Source organism: Chenopodium album, chromosome 21 (genome assembly GCF_948465745.1).
Source record: "Chenopodium album chromosome 21, dcCheAlbu1.1, whole genome shotgun sequence".
In the NCBI taxonomy this organism is placed as follows: Eukaryota; Viridiplantae; Streptophyta; class Magnoliopsida; order Caryophyllales; family Amaranthaceae; genus Chenopodium; species Chenopodium album.
The window spans coordinates 35072972-35094329 of NC_137854.1; the positions used below are offsets into that span (position 1 = coordinate 35072972).

Genomic DNA, 21358 nt, shown 5'->3' on the forward strand with positions numbered 1-21358 from the left:
AGATTTGCGATGACCATTACGCCGCTGCAGTTTGGGTTCTTTCTTCTTCAGGTGTTGCTCCTTATAATGATGCCACTCTTACGGATTTACAGTCAAAGCACCCTTCGTCTCCAGCTCCATCCTTGCCTGATATACCTGTTGATCACCTTCATCTCGTTACGACTTCTACAGTTGTTTTGGATCAGATTAAGAGTTTCCCACGTGGGACATCATGTGGTAGGGATGTTTGCTCAACATTTATGGATTGCTTGAGTGGTGCAGCTGTGGCAGTCTCAGATGAGTTGGTTGACTCTATTACCGGGGTGGTTTATCTCTTTCTAGCTGGAAGATGTCCTATGGAATTAGGAGAGTACATTGCTAGTGCTCCTCTTACACCACTTGTCAAGCCCGGTGGTGGTATTCGTCCTATTGTTATAGGTATGGTTTGGCGACGTCTAGTTTTGAAGGTGGGTGATGTTATGGTTGGTCAGTCTTTAGGAAGTTACTTTGATGGCCTTCAATTTGGTGTTGGGGTTTCTTTAGGTGGGGAGGCAATTCTTCATGCAGGGAATCGGTTGATTGAGGACCGTGGTTCTGATGTTGGTCTTTGAATGTTGTTGGTGGATTTTCAAAACGCCTTCAATCTAATTGATCGTTCTGTCATGTTATGTGAGGTACGTCGCCGTTGTCCGGGCATTTCGCGATGGGTTGAATTCTGCTATTCCAATCCAGCCATATTGTATTATGGGGACCAAACTTTATGGTCGTCTCAAAGGGTGCAACAGGGTGATCCCCTTGGTCCTTTGCTTTTTTCATTCGTTTTACAACCCCTAGTGTAAAATCAGAGAGATTTTTGATGTATGTCTTCAGGTTTGGTATTTAGATGACGGCACGATTATTAATGACACGTTGGTGGTGGGGCAGGTTCTGCAACTGATTATGGAGGAAGGACCTCGTTCTGGGTTACGTCCAAACGTGGAAAAGATTGAAGTTTTCTGACCTACAAATTACCCTAGAAGCAGGCTTGTGGGTATCTTTTCACCTAATATTGCTCGACCTTTGCGTGGTGTTAAGTTGCTTGGTGGTCCCGCTAGTTCCAATTCTGGTTTTAGTGATGAGCTTGTGATGCAAAGAGTGACCAAGACCATTGCCCTTTTGGATAAGGTCGCTATGCTAGATGATCCTCAATGTGAGATGTTGGTTGTTACTTAGGGCATGTACCGAAGTTTCTAAACTCTACTTTGTGTTGCGTACTTGTCCTCCTAGTACTTTTGAGGCGGCTCAGCGCACTTTCGATGGGGCTCTTCGATCTTCTTTAGAGCGTATTATTACTGCTTCGGGGCCTGGGCTTGGCGATTGGCAGTGGCGGCTTGCCACCCTATCATTTGCGTTTGGAAGGCTTGGTGTTTATGCTGCAGGTGATGTTCGCCACTATGCTTTTCTTGCTTCTCGGTTGCAGTCTACTGGTTTGCAAACACAACTTCTACGACATACTAACATTGTCGGTCTTGGATGAGCCTTTGAGGACGCGTTGGTTCTGCTTAATGGAACAGTGGAGTCTGACATTTTGAGTAATCCTAGTGAGGTTGCTGCCCCTAAACTCATGAAGAAATTGGCAGATATATATTTCACAAAGGTTACCGCTTCTGCAGAATCTGCTTATTCTTTAACTCCTCGACAATCAGGATTATGGAAATCACAGCAGGGAGATCACACCTCTACTTGGCTTCAGGTGGTCCCTATTGCGGGTTTGGGTCAAATAATGAACGCCAAGACTTATCGTTGTGTATTGTTCTACCGGTTGGGTGTTACATTGTGCTCTATCACGACGCTGTGCTCTGCTTGTTTGGGGGTTTTTGTTGGGGATATTTTTGGTGATCATGCGGTGTCTTGTACTAGTATTGTGGGCATTAAACATTGGCATAATGTTGTTCGGGATACCCTTGTTGATGTTTGCTATCGGTCAGAGATTTCAACTAGAAAGGAGGTGGACATTGGGTTATCTAGAGGGAACGACGGGGTCCTCAGACCTGCAGATGTGTTACTTTATTCCTGGGATCGTGGTCGCGATGTCTGCGTTGACTTGACAGGGTCTTCTCTTTTGACACAGTTTGGGCTATCTGACTTTGTTCCTGGATGAATAGTGACTTATGCGGCCATCGGAAGCGGGTCAAGTACGAATCCAGTTGTTGAGCAATTGGATATGGCTTCCTTCTTTTCTCTTCTCTTGGGGCGTTAGAAAAGGAGGCTATTGCATTGCTGAAGCAAATCCAGAAGTTCTCGAAGACTCGGAACATTGGGGCACGTGCTGCAGCTCATATCTTCACTAAGATAGGATTTGCGATAGCTAAAGGAGTGGGGGCCCAGATTGTATCTTAGCTTCCCACTAATTTTGTGTAGGTTGTATGACTTTGTCTAATTTTGAGATACAATAATAATAATAATAATAATAATAATAATAATAATAATAATAATAATAATAGTAATAGTAATAATAACAATAATATTATTAATAGTAATGTTGAAATGTGCTTTGTTGTGTTTTACTGACCCCTGATCTGCTCAGCTGCTCTGCCCATTAGCTCAAAAGAACTGGGATCAAGATCAACAATTTCAAGATCAGTATTTCTCTTCTTAAGTTTTCTTACGTCTTTATTCATTCTTTTCATAATTTGGACATTCTTGTTTTCTTGTTATTAATAAAGTTGTATAATCGTTAACTATAATAGATGGATTAACTGGGTTAAAATCATAAGGTAGGTACTGGTAGTGACTTTTCTATTATTTTTTCTACATCATTTACTTATTTTAATAGTTTTGTATTTGTCGTTGTATGTAATTACAACCTGCATAATTAGTCGCTGATACAAAGTTTGAAATAAGACAAAAACACCAGTCATTTATTGTGGATTTGACCTGTGCTCTAAGTACATTTTGGATCGTAAGATACATAGTTTTATAATTAATACCATTATAGCTAGGGATGACAGTGCGGTGGTCAAATAAGTATCCCCACCCTAGTGGTTTGGCGGATCGGATGGTGGGTGAAGAGCGGAAAATGAAAACCATATACCCGTCATAGGTGATAGAAAGGGGCTGGACTTTAGGTTGTATTTGCCCCATCCTCGCCCCGCGTCACTTCTACTTGCTCCATACCTAACACATACCCACATTTTTATATGTTTTGTAAAAAATAAAAATTATTTTCTTTAGTTTTATACTATTTAATAATAGAAATGATAGAGTATAAAACATATTCCTGGGCCTCAAACGTGACACAAAGGTCACGGGTTCGAATCTCATCCAACCCTCTTTCAAAGTGGAATTAATTCGCACCAGGTATGGGTGGGCCTGTGTTGCATCCACATTTCAAGCCCAACGGGCCTTTCATGTGAGGGGGAGTGATAGAGTATAAAACATATTCCTGGACCTCAACCATCAACTTTATTTATTTCTTTAATTTGCTTACTTTATTATAGACTATAATTTTCTTTTGCTATTTTGGGCAAGAAGAGATCAGGAGATACTATTATTATTACTATTCACATGATTAACAAGTTCTTAATTATAGCTCGTTACTGTTTTCAAAAAAAAAAAAAAAAAATTATAGCTCGTTACTATATAATGTCACAAACTAATGTAAACATTTCTTCATCAACTTTTCTTTCACTCTTAATATCTTAACTACACATAAATTACTACAAAAAACAATACTTATATCAAAAAAATGCCTATACTACAAGCCCTTTCTAGCTTCACAATCAAACCAACGCATGTAATGTCACATACAAAACCTAATTCCTTCAATTTTTGTTGTCGTCAAACATTTTTTTCTAGTAATCACCCTCTTTCCCTATCCCAATCGTCTGATTTTTGCCTCCGATGCCGCCCATTACATTGTTCCTCACTTAGTCCTCAACAATGTTTACCGAATCAGTAATTACTCGTCTTCAGTGTATTGCTTTTATTTGTTCTCGACATTCATAATTTAAGTTTTATCTTTATTCTTGTATATATTTGTAATGTACTCCGTATGTATATTTTGGTAAAAGTCATAGTTTATACGAAGTAATACTAGTTAGTTCATGTTATTCGACTAATTCAATATTTTGTGTGTATTCTTATTGCCAGGATGAGTGGGTTTCTAGAGATTGAACTCAAAGTAAGGGACTATGAATTGGATCAATACGGTGTTGTTAACAATGCGGTCTATTCTAGTTATTGTCAACTTGGTAAGTACTAAGTAACAAAATATGCATCTATTGTACTACCTCCGTTACATATTATTTGCAATGATTTGACATAAAGTAGAGAGAAAAATTGTCTAATCGTTGCAAATAATACGTAACGGAGGTAGTAGTTATAAGTTCTAGTAGGTGAACAGGTTTATAAAAAAAAAAAAAGGTCTAGTAGGTGAACAAAACAACCGTTAAAAGAAGCATACATTATTTAAATGTTCGTCAGAGAGTACATGATTATCTATAATACGGTCCAGTAGGTGAACAAAACAACAGTTCATAATTGATAAACAGGCCTAGGTCACACCAGATACAACTGTCTACTTTATACTGTCAAGAAGGTTTCACCTCAATACCCTACGGCAGTGAGGGGAGTAGCCCCTTAGCCTTATAAAGTGGACACAACTTTCTTATTTCTTCACACATCCCAATACAAACTCTCACTTATAAAGTCAATTAATGTGGGACAACACACCACTCACATGTGGGTTTTCTCATGGGCTCAACACTCCCCCTCACATGTGAGTTGTCCATAATATTAGCCCAGATCACAACATAATCCAAACCTAGCTCTGGTACCATGATAAACGGGTCTGGGTCACACCCAACACAATTGTCCACTTTATACGACCAAGAAGATTCCACCTCAAAACCATAAGGCAATGAGGGGAGTAGCTCCTTAGCCTTATAAAGTGGACATAGCTTTCTTATTTCTTCAATGTGGGATACACATCCCAATGCAAACTCTCACTTATAAAGTCAACTAACGTGGGACAAAAAAGTGAATAAGCACTCTAGCCTGAAAAATCACATGAGGCGAAGTTAAAGGGTCCTTGCATGTGAGGGGGAGTGTTGAAGAGTAGACCTCCCAAGTGTCACTACATGTAAGTGTTCCTAATTAGTTGAAGAAGAGAGAGTTAATTATTTTACGGCTATTTCACCAAATGCCACTTAATACTTAAAAAAATACCAAATGTCATCAAGGATTTCAAAAAACACTAAATCCGTCATCGAGCTTTTAAAAAATTCACCAAATGCCATTAATGACTAACGGACGTTAACTCCGTTAGTCATTAAGATTAAATCATGACACGTGTCATGATATGATTGGTTCAATTAATTATTTATTTTAATTAATAAAAATAATATTTTTTTTCTTGATTTTTGTGGCAAAATTGCTCGGGTGTAGTTTTGGAGGTCATTTTGTCTTTTTATGGATATAAATTAAGCTCGAAATTGACAAAAAAAAAATGCTCCGTTTTGTGTGTTGAAAAATATTTTAATTAGCGTGTTGTTATTTTTAACCATCAAAATTGATCAGGTAAGGTTTAAGGAGTCATTTTGATCATCTATAGGTACAAATTAAGCTCAGAAGGGCAAGAAAAAAATATAGATGCTCCGTTTTACGTGTCGAAAAATATTTCGATTAGCGTGTCATTATTTTTTAATCATGAAAAATGACCGGGTAAGGTTTAGGGGTCATTTAGACTCTTTATGGATCAATCTAAGGTCAAAATTGACAAAAAAATAACGTATATACCCTGTTTTGTATGTCGAGATCGTAATTTTTTTTCCCGGAAAAAATGCAAAACAAGGTAGTTACGTTATTTTTTTTGCCAATTTCAAGTTTAATTTGTTCCCATAAAGAATCAAAATGACCCCAAAAACCTTACCCGAATAATATTCGTCACAAAAATCGAAAAAATGTATTATTTATTTGTTTAATAAATAATTATTGTGTATTAATTTTAAAAAGTAATGGTATTTGGTGAAATAATCTTCCAAAATAATGGCATTTGGTGAAATAAAAATTGCATTAACGGAAAGCTAACGTCCATATGCTATTAGTGGCACGAGGTGTCATTGTATTGTTTGTCAGTTGCATTTGGTGATTTTTAAAACCTTGATGGCATTTTGGTGAATTTTATAAGTACTCAGTGGCATTTGATGAATTTTGTAAGTACTCAGTGGCATTGGATGAAATAGTCGATTACTTTATAAGGCTAAGGGGCTATTCCTCCTATTGTCATATGGTTTTAGGATGGAACCTCCTTGAACTTATGAAGTGGACTCTCTCTCTTGGTTTGCGGGTGCGGCCTAGGCATGTATTTGATATGGTATCACAGTCAGGCCCACGATGTGAGACCTTAAATGGCTAGAGTTTACTGGGTCAAGAGTTGGTCCATGTGAAGGGAGTGAAGAAGCACTCTAGCCTGAAAAATCATATGAGACAAAGTTACAAAGGGACCTTACATGTGAGGGGTAGTGTTGAAGAATAGACCTCCCAAGTGTCACCATATGTAAGTGTACCACGTACATTGGTTGAAGATGAGAGAGTTAATTACTTTATAAGACTGCGTTAATTACTGTATAAGGCTAAAGGGATACTCCTCTTATTGCCATATGGTTTTGGGATGGAACCTCCTTGGACTTGTGAAGTGGACTCTCGCTCTTGGTTTGCGGGTGTGGCCCAAGGCCGTATTTAACTATAATACAGTTAAAAGACTAGATTAGATCTCGTGCCTTGCACGGTAATTAATTTCACTATTATTAATAATTCAATACAATATTTTTAAAAACCAAAATGATATATTTTGTATAATGTATGTGGATAAAATACATAACCATAGTATTTTTTTATGTATATAATGAAGTGAAACATAAAATATATATAACGCCAAGAATTAGACAGCTAATTTTAAAATTTTAATGATAAATTAATATCGTTTTTTATTAACTAAATGAGTGAGTATTTTAAATTTATATATTAAACGCGCAATATGGGATTGTAACATAAGTAATCATTGTAGTGTATTTAATATATACACTTAGGGATAGTGGAAAACATAATAATTTCTTGTGCTTTTGATATATAAATAACTAAAAATTAAAAATAAAACAAATAAGATTAATAGTGTCAAAAAAATAATTATGCTATAAGGAAGCCGCATCCTAATAAGAAATTTAAACATTTTAAAATTTCTAAATAGAGAATACATGAATAACAAAAGAAAGCAAAGGGAGTAATAGTAATAGTATTAATAAAGTATGAATCAATTATTTATAAAACACATCATTTTTAAATTTTTTTTTACAAAATTACTGCATATATAATATATTGAAGGTTTGAAGGAATTGAATTAAAATTAAACAAGGATTAATTTTCACAAAAAAAAAAAAAAAAAAAAAAAAAAAAAAAAAAAACTTAATAAGGATTAGAAAATAATATATACTCCTTATATATACAAAGTAATAGTGTTTTTTGGAAAATATGTGAACCACAAATATATATTTTGTTTAAGTAAGTGAATAATTTGATGAATATTTATATTATATTTTACAATAAGTAGCTAATGTTACCGTGGAAAAAAACTTAGAGGAAAAAAACAGTACCAAATTATAAGACATATAATTTCTAGAGTCGATTTATTCTTAGTGTCTGTTTTAATACTGTTATTTTTTTTTAATCAACATTACGTTATAGATCGAATAGTATAGATATAGAATAATAAAATATACAATAAAACATATGGAAAATATTTGAATCACAAATATATTTTTTTTATTTGGAAAGTGAATCACAATAAAATGATTTGACAAATATATATAAAGAATATTTACTATAAAAACAAAATAAAATATAAAATAAAAATTGAAAATAGTTTGGAGGGAAAAAATAGCACCAGTAAATGACACGTGTCATTTTTGGTATCTGTTTTAGTATTATGTTATTGATATCGACACCCTTGATTAATTACATAAAATTAGGGTTGTTGATTTAAGTTGACCAAAAAAAATACATAAGAGAAAAATTATTACTAAGCTAAAGCCTCCATTGATTTCGCAAGGTATGAATAATCACAGAATCCACTCAACATGAAATCCCTCGATTATTGCAAGAATGGCTAGGGAGAGTTAGGGAGAGCTAAGTAGATTTATTATGAACTGTTTTGTCTAAGTTAGGCAGTTTACAATTGATTGTTTGGTTATACTTTAATCTAATCCATGTTTTTTTTAACACACAATCTAATCCATGTTAATTGTTCCCCATACCTATTTAATAGAGATTAAGGTTGAAGGTTGAACATTAGATACTTGGAACTTCATCAATGGCAGTGACAATACGCAAGCAGTTATATTTTTTCCAAAATAAAGTAGTTTAAAAAAAAAAAAAAAAAAAAAATCCCCTTAATGAATTTTTATTAATTTCTCAACATGCCTGATTCTATGGAAGTCATTCTTAAAGTGATTATACTAATTTATTGGTTGATTTTGATTTAATTTTTAACATTAAAATTAATTGTAAATCATTTATTAATTGTAAAATATTTTTTTGATTTTTTTTATAATTTTTCTAATAATTAATAACAATATATTCAGTTTTTATTATTTATGAAATTAAAATATAATCCATAAATTAATTATAAAGTATACTACGTATATTAAAAATAAAAACATATAAAAAAATAATTTATAATTAATTTTGACATAAGCCAATTAAAATTAAAATAATAGTAGTCATTTTGTCATAGAATTTTTGCTTAATTATTCAGCAAAAAAGCAAAATATCAAAATATTGCATTATATAATATTATTAATATATGCTGAGTATTTTTTTTTTTTTTAACTTTCGTGTTTTATATATACAAAGCACTTTATGAGGTTTCAAAAAGACTTGGTCTGGTTGGTAATACAGTTGAAAGCAGTGTTGGTGCATTAGCGCTATCAAAACTTTCACTCACTTTCCTGGCACCTCTCAAGGTATGTAGTTGATTGATGAGCGCGTATATATTTGTTCTTCATTATTACCAATTAATTTTAATGTGAAACTTTCTTGTAAGTTAGTAAGGGTATATTCTATTCATTTGATTTTCACTTATTTAAAATCAACATTTTTTTTATATATATTTTTGAAGAAACTTATATTATTAGGAAATTTTGACAATTACCACCTACTATTCTTTCCATTTTAGCAATTACCACCTTCTATTATTTTTTTTTTGAAAATTACCACCCACTCTTTTCTAAAACATTAAAAGTTCCGACCTTAGCTGCCTCCCAACCACCATATGATATCATCTGGGCCCCACTCTTTACTTTTCCTATTTTTTTTATTTCTCACTCGATTTTCCTCTCTCCTTTCACATTTTTTCACTCAAAGAAATCAAAATCACTCCTCCAAACCAAAATTAAGGAACAATAATTGGTGTTGTTGCAACATGAGAACGATTCCACGAAGAAAGGTATGTTGTTCATCTTAATTTAGGGGGTTTCAATTCGTGTTAGGTTTATGATATTAATTTTGGGATTAAATTACTATAGTTGAAATTAGGGTTTTGCAAATCAAATTAGGGGTCAGGCTGTTCAATTCGTGAAATAATTAATAGGAAATTGTGCATTATCACCTTGTTCTCTGACTTACTAGTAGTTATAGCTAAGTAAACATTTGGTTTTTTGACACATTTTCACATCTGCAAGTGTGGATATCCAGCTTCCAATCTAATACCACATTACACAAATTTGTATGCAATTAGAGTGTAACTTTTTCTAGGGTTTGACAAATTCACTGTAAAAACTCAAATTACCTTGCTTTTTTACTCTGTTTTGCTAATTCCAACAAACAAACTCCTCCTAGCTTGGTCCCCCCTTCAACAATGACGTTTTCCACCCAATTGTACTCTCTTACTGTGTCTGGAAGAAGGTACAAATTTGGGAAATTTTACAACTTTTTTGACCAATAATGATGAGGGAGAAAGAGGATGTGACGTAAGGGAGTAAAATTTCTGGAAAAATATGAGGTTGATGAGGTTTGATTAATTGACATTAATGGTGAAGGAGAGATAAGGGAGATAGGGGAGATGAAAATCAAGTGAGAAATAAGAAATGGGAGGGGAAAAGGGAGGGAAGGTAAAGAACGAGGCCCACATGACGTCATAAGGTGGTTGGGAGACAACTAGGTGTGAACTTTTAATGTTTTAGAAAAGAATAGGTGGTAATTTTCTTAATTTTTTTTTTTAAATAAGTAAATATGAGTAAAAGATAAATAGAACATTCCTTAAATGTTAATATCTCATTGCTTGTGCTTGGCCGGATGAAAATTTATCAATAAACGAAGTAACTTTTTTTTTTTTTTTTGAGGGGATAAACGAAGTAACTAATTAAGGCATGTATACATATTATATTTCGTGTAATCTAGAGTGGAGACAAGTTTGTTGTGAAGGTAAAAGTGGCGAAATACTCGACTACTCGCGGATTCTTTGAACATTTTATCTACAAGTTGCCGAATTACGAGGTTCAATTTCTTCTTACCTTGTTAAAATAAACTGTCTTCAAAAAAAAAAAAAAAAAAAAATTGTACACTGTAGTTTGGTTGTGTTGGATGTTTTCATAGTAGTAGTCATTCTTCAAAGACTACCACTATACGTCTATACTTAATTTACATTGGCCGATTTGTCGTTAAATTTTTGTTAGTCATTCTTTTTAAAAATCTATTTTTCAGATTTAAATTACGAAAATAAAAAATTAATTTTTGAAAATTTTTGAAAATTGATTTCTGAAACTTTTTTGAATTTAAAGAAGAAAAATCATTTCTAATGAGTTTGAGTAACAAAAAAATTAAATCAAAAATCAGCCAATGAAAATTAAGTATAGTTATAGTCATACCAATCATTTTAAAGACGACTAGCTACTGTAGAATTTTCTGTGTTGTATTGTTGTTCTAGCTTGCTAATTAGTAAACAACTTCCATAATCTTGGTATAACAGCCGATCCTTGAAGCGAATTCAGTTGCTGTTATGCTGGACAAAAACTACCGTCCTATTCGTTTGCCTACAGAAGTGATATCTAAGTTAGAAGATTTGATGAGCATTGATGACAATGTCAAATCTATGTGACGCAACTAGCTAAGCCAACTACATGGTCGTCTAGTGCATGAACAGGAGCAATATCGATCACATATGATGGACAATTTGTGTTCTCGACGGGTCCAATATTTCGGTTTCACTAATTGCATTTATACTATAATTTGAAAAATAAATCGATCATATTGTTTTATTAATAAAATACTATGGTATTCATATTTTGAAATGACAATTAAATAAAATTTGTTTATATACATGTGAATTGTGATGGAGTAGTCATATAATTGACAGGCTACAAGTATTGGTGATAGGTAGCGTAATTAGGGTAATAAAGAAAAGTTGAATGTTATTACAATCAAATTAGACAGTCTCAATTAAGTATTATATAGTCTCAATAGGAAAAGTTGAAGGTTTGATCGACAATCAAATTTAGCAGTCCCAACAAAATATTACAGAGTCTTAATAAATATAAGTTTAAGGTTATTACAATAAAATTAGGAAATCACAATTAAGTATTAAAGAGTCTTAAAAAGAATAGTTGACGGTTATTATAATAAAATTAGACATTCCCAATTATGTACTATAGAGTCTCAATAAAGAAAAGTTGAAGGTTATTACAATCAAAATTGACAGTCTCAATTAAGTATTATATAGTCTTAATAGGAAAAGTTAAAGGTTTGACAATCAAATTTGGTAGTCCCAATTAAGTATTATATATAGAGTCTTAATAAAGAAAAGTTGAAGGTTATTATAATCAATTTAGGCATTCCCAATTAAGTATTATATAGTCCCAAATCCCAATAAAGTATCTTTCAAGGTCGTAACAATCAAATTAGGAAGTCCCAATTAAATACTTTCTCTTATCATTTATTGTTCATATAAACTAAAGTAATAAGTGAAGAGTGGGTCCCTATGTTTGCTGTTTAAATAGAAGATAAAAAGTCGTTTATAGACACTAGTAGGCCCTGTTCAGTTCACCTCTATTATTTCACTTATTTTAGAAAAAATATGTTCAGATAAGGGTTAATAAGTTCAGATAAGATATGTTTAGGAAATTTAAATTCATATAAGTTATGATAAGGGTTAATCAAGACTACCAAAATTCAATTTATAACTTAAATAAGTTCTAATAAGGGCTAATAAGTACAGATAAGTTTAGATAAGCTCAAATAAATTTAGATCAGATTAGAAAAGTTAAAATAAATAAAAATAAGGTGAATATATAGAATGCACCTGTAATGTAAAATATAGTTTAATGTGGGATATGTGGGCTATCTGAACTTATTACAACTAAAATAAGTGAAAATAAGGTGAACAAAACTTATGCCCACTTAAATATGACCCCACTTCAACATGAAAATAGAAATCCTATAAATTTATTTATTTTTCCATTAAAATTACTTTTATATTTATCAAATGACCCCATAAAGTTTATCAAATACATTTTAACCCAGTTAATTTTTTTTTTTTTTGGATACACCACACTGACTTCAAGCAAATTATCTTTTGATTTTAAGACTTAGAGAATGTTGCTAGAACTAAAGTTCAAATTAAATACAAGTTCGTATTATAACTAAAGTAATATCGATCTCGATCATAATCTATCTATCTATACTTATTATTAAAAAAACTCAAACCAAGAAAGACATATGTCATCTCTTATTACACTTCTCTATATTGTTTTCCAACCCAATGTGCCACATGCCTTAATACATTTTTAATTTTTTCATTACTAGGGTGTCTTACGCGCGCGATGGGGCTAGCTCTTGTATAGATGTTGTATTGGCGTGTATTTACACCATTAGGGTAGACCTGGTGGTTCTAATACGTATTATTTGGTTTATGTGCCTATATGGTGGCTTTTAGAGGTATAAGAAAGCCACCAAAATCTTTTATGATAATTATTTTTTAAAGCCCTCAAAAGTTTGACAATGTTATTTCAAAATTATTATTAAATAATATTTATTTGATTTGCATCCCTTCAGATCATATCTTAAGCTGTTGTTAGTTTAGACTCTTAATTGATTTGCATGATTCAATAATACTTAACGTATTTTTCTTCAAACGAATTTTTTGTAAGCTTTGGTCATACGGAGTAATAATATGTGAAATGTTCGTTGTAGCTAAAAACTTAATAATGTCAATTCAATGTTCTACGACCATCTAATATTCATATCTATATCTAATACTAAAGCAATAACCAGTTAACCATGTAGTTATATTTTTCCTCTTATATTCTCTCCATAATTAATACAACTTTTTTTTTTCTATCATCGATTTCCCTTGAGTTTAGGATTTTTAATCTGCTCAAATATCACTATTTAATATGAATGTTGTCATTTAAGTTCCATGACGTTGTTTATGTGCGTGCCATCAAATAATGTACATTTTAAAAGTTAATAAACCTTAACAATAGTTGTAATTAAAAGACAACAAGATTGTAAATAAGAAGAGCAACCACGAAGGAGTAAAAATAAACCGTCTCTTGGCAATAAACAGAGTCTTCGTACATACAATTTTTTTTTTCTCTTTTTAAATAATAATAATAACATATGAAGTACAAAGCATTATAATTTTTTTTATTTTATTAAAAAAAAGGCATTACAAGTTTTTGTTAAAAAAAAAACTTTGAATTAATTGATGATATGTTAATGAAAAAAAAAACCATTAAATATATTAATGGGAGTAAACATATTAATGAGGGTAAAAAAGTAAATACACATTTTTGTATACAATTTTGTACAAATTTTTGAGGGTATAGTTGGTAGCAAACTATTCCTAAGAGTTATCTTTTACTCTTTATAAGGTAGGGATATTATATTTCTTTAAACACTTCTTCATTATCTCCTCTCTTCAATTCAAACTTTTCCTTTTTTCTCTTTAATTTAGTCCTTCCACCTTTTTTCAGGCCTAATTTCAATCAAAGTCCCAGAATTTTAATTTTTTTATTAATGTTTTCGGTTATATATTACACCCATAATTTAATTATTGGTATTTCATTACTTATCTCTCGATGTAATTTTCTATGAACAACATGTGCATTGCACGGTTCAAAATACTAGTTGTAGTTTAACACAAGAATATATGTACCCTATGCAATGGGCATACCCGATGATGATTTTATACCTTACAAACTAAGAAATTTTTCACACGCTATAAATATGTGTGTGTGACTGAACATACGTTTTTGAACTTATATACATTTGCTAATTTAACTTGCTATGATATTATTTTTTTTCTTTTTATTTATTGAAGATGAACCAAAATATCTAAATACAACTTTTTTTTAATAACTCTTTAAAAATTGAATTCTAGAGGATATTTTTCAGCTTGCAAACGCTTTCAATATTTTTTTACGGAGTTTGCGTTAGGCGTGAGAATGTGAAAGTAATCAGGTGGCTCATGTTTACTGCTAATGAGTTGCATTGGGAATTGGGTAGGAAAGTTTGGCCTGAAATTCTGAAAACTTCACTGTTAATGTTAGTTTCTGCTTTAATATTGTTTCCTTTTTTTTTTTTTTTTTGGATATAATTATTGGGATATAACTAAAACCCTAAAAAAAGGTAGAAATATAAAAGGCATGATTAATCCCAAAGGACGAGAGGATCGTCCTCCTCCATTGAAGCTGTTCTTAAGCTTTAATTTCACGGGTGAAGTTTCTGAAATTTCGCTCTTCAAATTGGCCATCATCCATTAATGACGTGAAACTTTTCGTATTGTTGAAATTACAAAGTTACCCACATTTAATTACGTAAATTGACGATTGTGCTAGATTAACTTAAAACTTGTATTTTTCTCATGCCAAAATGGCAACATTTGTTTCAACATTTTCCCAATTTAACAATTTGAGAGACTTGAGTGATAAAATAGAGAGGAATAGAAAATAATTGGAATAGAATTGCTTTCTTATTATTATTCATCAATAGGTAGAGTATTTATACAAAACCTACCAACATAAGATAGGAAACAATATTCCTACAAGATATACTACCATAATCATAAACCCTAAAGATATATTTTCTAAATATATCTTAACATAAAATAAACCTAAATATATTATTCCTTTAATGATATCTACGGAAAATATATCAGACATATATTTTCCGATATCCCATATCTCTAACACCCTCCCGCAATCGTAACGGCAGTAACACGAACGTTGCGATTGGAAATTTATCTATTTGTTGAAGTCGATCGAGTTGCACTACTATGTTGAAGTCGATTGGAACTTTTGCAGCCACGACCCTTTGCTGGTGTCCGTAGTCTTCTGCCACGGCCCTTTGCTGGTGTCCGTGATCTTTTGCCACGGCCCTTTGCTGGTGTCCATGGTTTTTTTTTGGCACGCCCTTTGCTGGTGTCCGTAGTCTTCTGCTACTGCCCTTTGCTGGTGTCCGTGATCTTCTTCCATGGCCCTTTGCTGGTGTCCGTAGTCTTCTGTCACGGCCCTTTGCTGGTGTCCGCAGTCTTCTACATGCTACGGCCCTTTGCCGGTGTCCGTGGTTTTCCTACAAAACTTTTTTTTAAAAAAAAAAAAAATGAAAAGTACGCCAAACGTGGCTTTTCTTCATCTCCATGGAGATATATTATGGAGAAAACAACTCACATACTCCACTAACCAAAAAAAAAAATCAAATTAAAGAATAGAAATTTCAAAGAGTATTAATATAGCGGAAGCAAATTATATGAATCCCACTGGTGGGTTTAACTTTCTAACCCACTGGCAGGGGGGAAATTTTTGTGAACGGTCCCAAGATTTAACCTGCTCTTGATACCATGATATATTATTATTCCTAAAGATATATTTTCTAAATATATCTTAACATAAAATAAACCTAAATATATTATTCCTTGAATGATATCTACGGAAAATATATCAGACATATATTTTCCGATATCCCATATCTCTAACATTGAGTACATATGATCTTTTGCTTACCGTTTCCGGTAATTATGAAAATGCCACTTTAATTTTTGAAAAATACTGAGATTAATTACTACTCCGTAGTATAAATTTCCCGCCTTGAATGATATCATCATTTTTCTCTCTCTAGAGCTTCACTTTTACGCTGCACCTCTGCCTTCATCTCTTCCTCCATTAAAGCTTACTCTGAGATCTCCATTGAAGCAGCTTCCGAGCTCTCTCTCCTCCATTGAAGCAGCTTCCGAGGTAAGATTTTAATTCTTCTCTGATAAGCGAAGATCAATTTCACAATCTAGGGTTTAATTTCATCCAAATGCTAATTTAATTGTCGTAATAGTATTTAGGGTTCTTCTAAGCTGAATTATTGAACAGTTAGTTGTAATTACTGACATTTACGAAAGCTTATAACGAGAGAATTTGTTGCTTGAATTTTTGATATGTGCAATTTATGTCAATATTGTTTAGCAAGAAGAATTTTCTGAGATTTTTCAAGTCATAGTAGAAGATTCGTGATTATCAAAGATGTTTCACTATGCATTTTTACGTCTATGATCATCGAATTGGATGCATTAAATCCGTGACATTGAGGAATTTTGTTGATAGATAGGCATGGTAGAAGAAAACTTAGGCATCATTAGAATTTTTTGAGCAACTATTTATAAAAAGAAATTCGTGTTGTTACGAGCTCAGATTGTTACCGGTAATCACCAATTCACCGTGATAGATGACATCAGTGAAAGCCTGAAAGGCATATTGTGCATTTCATATTCTTTGCTTTCCTTTATGTTGTCAGTGCTCGAAGAATGATGACATTGTCTTGATGCTATGCTTTCATAGCTGTGGCCTTTGATAGGAAGATAGTTGTAGAACACGAGTACATGAACGAGAAAAATACTTTAGAATTCAACCAGAAAATCATAAATTTTTAACATCAATCCCTTACTTTTTTCTTGATTGAAAAACTTAATTGAGCTCCAGGACTTGTACAGTTGTATTTTGCACTAATGGTGGAAGAGGGATAGAGATGGAGGACGTGTACGACAGTATGTCAGTATGTGTGACTAGATAAAAGCTGCACATACACAGACATTGTCAAGTTTTATGATAAATGTTTTGAAACACTTAAAAATGTTCTTTTGTTGTTAATGAGTTTGAGTTTGAAGAAAATTGTGCTTATATGTTAGTAATAATGAAGTTTATATCTATTTTTGTTTTTGCTTTAATTTGATAGGTAATAGAGCCTCAAGGTGTTTCTATTACCTCCTGTAGTCATTATTTGTGCTAAGTACCAGTGCACGACTATTTGTCACTTTTGTATCAATCCTCGGACGTACTTAATTGTTATCCATGCAGTATTATTTCTTAGTATGAGGTATAAATGGAATAGCTATCTTTTTATCCATTATTTGTGTTTATAAACTTAAAAGACACTTATAAAAGACCACGGTGAGAATAATACTGTATAAGTTACTTAGACTTTGGATAACAATCGGCCCGGATACAAATGTAGATTGATGGACAGTGGTGGTTCAGATCTGGCTGAGAAACTTAGATAGGTTGCTGTGGCTGTTTTTTGTCTAGGTTGAAGTCTTTTAACTGCAGTAATAATCGTATTATGTTCTGGTGTTCAAAAAATTATGAATTGTGACAGGGATACAAAGTACTTTGAGTTAAATTTTAGAAGTAGTCAGAATCCAGTTTGTATGCAAGTTCCTTTGTTTTAATGTATTGAAACTAAGATGAAACAGTGAATAGCTGGCTGTAATCTAAGCAAACAATATTCTGAACTACTGATACCTGGCCTTGTCTGTTTGGTATCACAAAAATCTGTTTATGCAGGGAAAAACCTCAACAAGTGCTTTAACAAAGATGGCAGAATCAGAGAAGAAAGATTCTTCAACTGGGAATGTAAAAGAGAAAATTTCACTGTTAGGTAATTTTTGATGCGTGCACTTTATTAGCCTTTTGTACATATTGGTGTAATGGCTGCACATAGGATTAGTACCATTGCATAGGCAGAAGTTGTGTAAAATTGTTCCATGACAATTATTTTCTTTTCATGAATGAATAGTATGATGAGTTATTCAGTAGGTTGAACATTACTTTAAAAGGAATGGGGAAACATTTTCTGCCATGTGAAAGAACAAGTTTTCAGTAGGGCTTCTCCATCTAACCTCAATAGAAACCCCATACTAAATGTTTAAAAAGTATGTTGTACTTTTTTAAACCAACAAAATATATCGATTCGAGCTGAAATGGATCCAGTTTTGTCCGAGTCGATATTTAGTAGCTTGCTAAATGATTTGGTCTTAGTAGATCGAACCCACTATATACTGTAACATTTGTTCCTTCTCTTTAATATTGTAACTAAATGAAATATAGATGTGATGATATGAGTACTTAAATACCAGTATTATAAAATTAATAATTATGATTGATTAAAAAAAGGATTGTATAGCATAATAATATTTATATTAGATACTCTCCTTTTTTTTTTTTTAATAAACATAACACTTTCTATTTTCATCTATTTCATAATAATTGACCTTTTTATTTAGTAATGACTAGGGCTGGCAAAAGCTGACCCGACCCGACAACCCGACCCGAACCCAACCCGAAATAAATGGGTTTTGAAAGAGATTTTCAACCCGTTTATGTAATTGGGTCGACCCGAACCCGACCTGAAGTTAAATGGGTCGGGTACAGGTTGGAAATCCCAACCCGAAACCAACCCGCCAAAACCCATTTAATTAATTGGGTTGGTTTCAGGTCGGGTCAACCCGAACCCAACCTACCTAAACCTGTTTACCAGCCCTAATTTTAGTTATTTACCCCCTAACTTTTAAATATGGGCTAAGCCCAAATATCTAACCACAAAAATGAAAAACCCTAAGCTTTGTTCTTTATTCACGCCGCTTCCCCAATTCACCTCTTTCACTCATTCTCTCTCCTCTCTCTCTCTTTCATCTCTCTTTTCTCTTGTTTTCATATTTTTTCCATGAAAATTGTTTATTAAAGCTTGTGAATCTTCATCTCAACATTGTCAAAGGTAATTTGCTTGCTAATTAATTCTCTTTACTTAATTGTTCTGTTTTTTTTATGTATTTTAGTTCTTCAATTTCATCTCAACATTAATATTTTTATGTGTTTACTTGTTTGCGATTTAATTTCTTCGATTTACTTTTTTAATCTGATTTAAGCTCGTGTGTTATGAGTGCGTTTTGTGCATGCGGTTTTTTTCACCATCTAATTATGAGTGAGATTACTTGTTTTTACAACTGTTTTTTATGAGTTTATGAGTGAGATTAAGTGATTTTGTTTGATCTTTTCATCTGATTATACGATGCTAAGTCTGCATTTGGCATTTAGAATTTTGATAAAGTTAGCCTAATTATTTATCTAATTAACTAATTTATTCTTAATTAACAGATGGTTGATACTTGATTGTCCTCTTCCTCTTTAACCGTTGAACTTGCTGATTATGAAGAATCAGATGATGAAGTTACTAATTGGCAAATATTAGATTTCTGTTATATGTATTTTGGAACTTTTTAGTGTTGTATAATTGTACTATAAACTATGCAGCAAGTGGCTTTGAATTTGCATTTTACATTTTTTTTATGTTGTTCAATATTTCAGGTTAATTTTAGAAAAAGAATTATACGTAGTATTTTTATTTTTAAAAATTACAAGATTATTTAAAAAGATTACAGGTTAAAGGTGGGCACCTCTCCTACCTGGGATCTCATTGATCCAAGTAATCTACTATTATTATAATTATTTTTGAAAATTTAATTTATATAAAAACTACTTACTAATTAATTCTCATTGTTGTTAATTGTTACTTTGTTATTGTTAGTTGTGTTATTATTATTAATTAATCATGGCATCAAACCAGAACGTTTCCTCCTCCTCTAGAAAAGCCAAGTCAAAACGTAGGGAATCACCAAACCCAAACACTTCAATGTCTATGCCTCCCCCCCTAACATGCCCTTTCCCTCTTCTAACATGCCCTTTCCAAACACTTCCACCCCTTTCTTTCATCCCCAAAACACGGGAGGGCAAGAACAAATGGATGATATGGCTCCTTGGACCCAATTTCAACAAATCCAATTTCAACAAACCCAATTTCAACAATATGAATTTCCTTTTCCTCCTCCTCCTCCTTCCCAAGGTAGCCAAACACAAGCCTCCGGGTCGAGTGAACCATCCAGCCAAAATCCTAACATATTAGAGTGGTATACCGAAGAGGATTTTGCTCAAACCAAAAGAAAGAGTGAATGTTCGGCACATTATCAATTAAGTAAAGATGGAAAAAAAATGCAAGTGTCGGACTTGTGGTAAAATTTTCTCGGCCGATACCAAGGGAGGGACGGGACACTTTACTAGACATACAAAAAAATGTGGTGGACCATCTAGTGATCCAACCCAACCTAAAATTTCTCAATTCCATCCATAAGGTTTCATTTACAATTACGAGAGAGATAGGGATGAACTTGGGAGAATGATTGTACATGCAGAACAACCTTTTCTTTTCGCCGAAAATGATGCCTTCAACAACTATATTAACCGAGCACTACAACCAAAACACAAAAAAATCTCCCGAAAAACCGTTCGATCTGCTGCCATGAAGACTTATCTAGAGTACAAATTGAAATTAGTAAATGAATTAGCTAATCTTCCTAGTAGAGTTTCTTTAACCGCCGATGCATGAGATGGTGGGTACGGACTTCACTATTTATGTGTTACTTGTCATTGGTTAGATAATGAGTGGATGTTACAAAAACGCATCATTCATTTCAAAATGCTTGAATACCCTCATACCGGTCTTAACATTTCACATCATTTAATGGAAGCTATTGATGCATATAGTCTTAGGGATAAAATCATGTCTATGACTTTCGATAATGCAACTTCTATGACATATAGTGCGAATTTGGTCAAATTCCAATTGAACGATGTTATATTAGATGGAGATGCACTTCATGTTAGATGCATTTGTCATGTTCTTAACTTGTGTGTGAAGGATGGAACACAAGCAATTGGTCCATTTTATCACAAAATAAGGAATGCTATTTGCACTATTAATAGCTCTAACATGAGATATCAAGAATGGAAAGGTTTTTGCAGGCAACAACGGATAAAAACCATAAAAATAGCACCGAATTGTCCAACTAGGTGGAACTCCACCTATGAAATGTTGAGTCGGGCAATCGAGTACAAGGTTCATTTAACACTTTTTTATAATACGAAATTTCCACAAAATGCTTTACTTGAAGATGATTGGGCTAATTGTGAAAAATATATGTAGTTTTTACAATTACTATATGGTATGACACATTGTTTTTCTTCTGTATATA

General features: G+C 32.7%; 1 protein-coding gene and 1 pseudogene across 1 annotated transcript; one reads left to right on the forward strand and one right to left on the reverse strand.

Annotated features, from left to right (window-relative positions):
* The window catches only part of LOC145600731 (aspartic proteinase CDR1 pseudogene), a 50079-nt pseudogene that overhangs the window by 16869 nt on the left and 11852 nt on the right, over window positions 1-21358 (reverse strand).
* On the forward strand, window positions 1742-11140 carry LOC145602559 (acyl-acyl carrier protein thioesterase ATL3, chloroplastic-like). The gene is made up of 5 exons (XM_081658748.1): window positions 1742-2019; window positions 4111-4211; window positions 8869-8978; window positions 10414-10509; window positions 10982-11140. Exons 1-5 carry the CDS (start codon window positions 1742-1744, stop codon window positions 11108-11110), a joined length of 714 nt encoding a protein of 237 aa, XP_081514874.1. The 3' UTR covers window positions 11111-11140.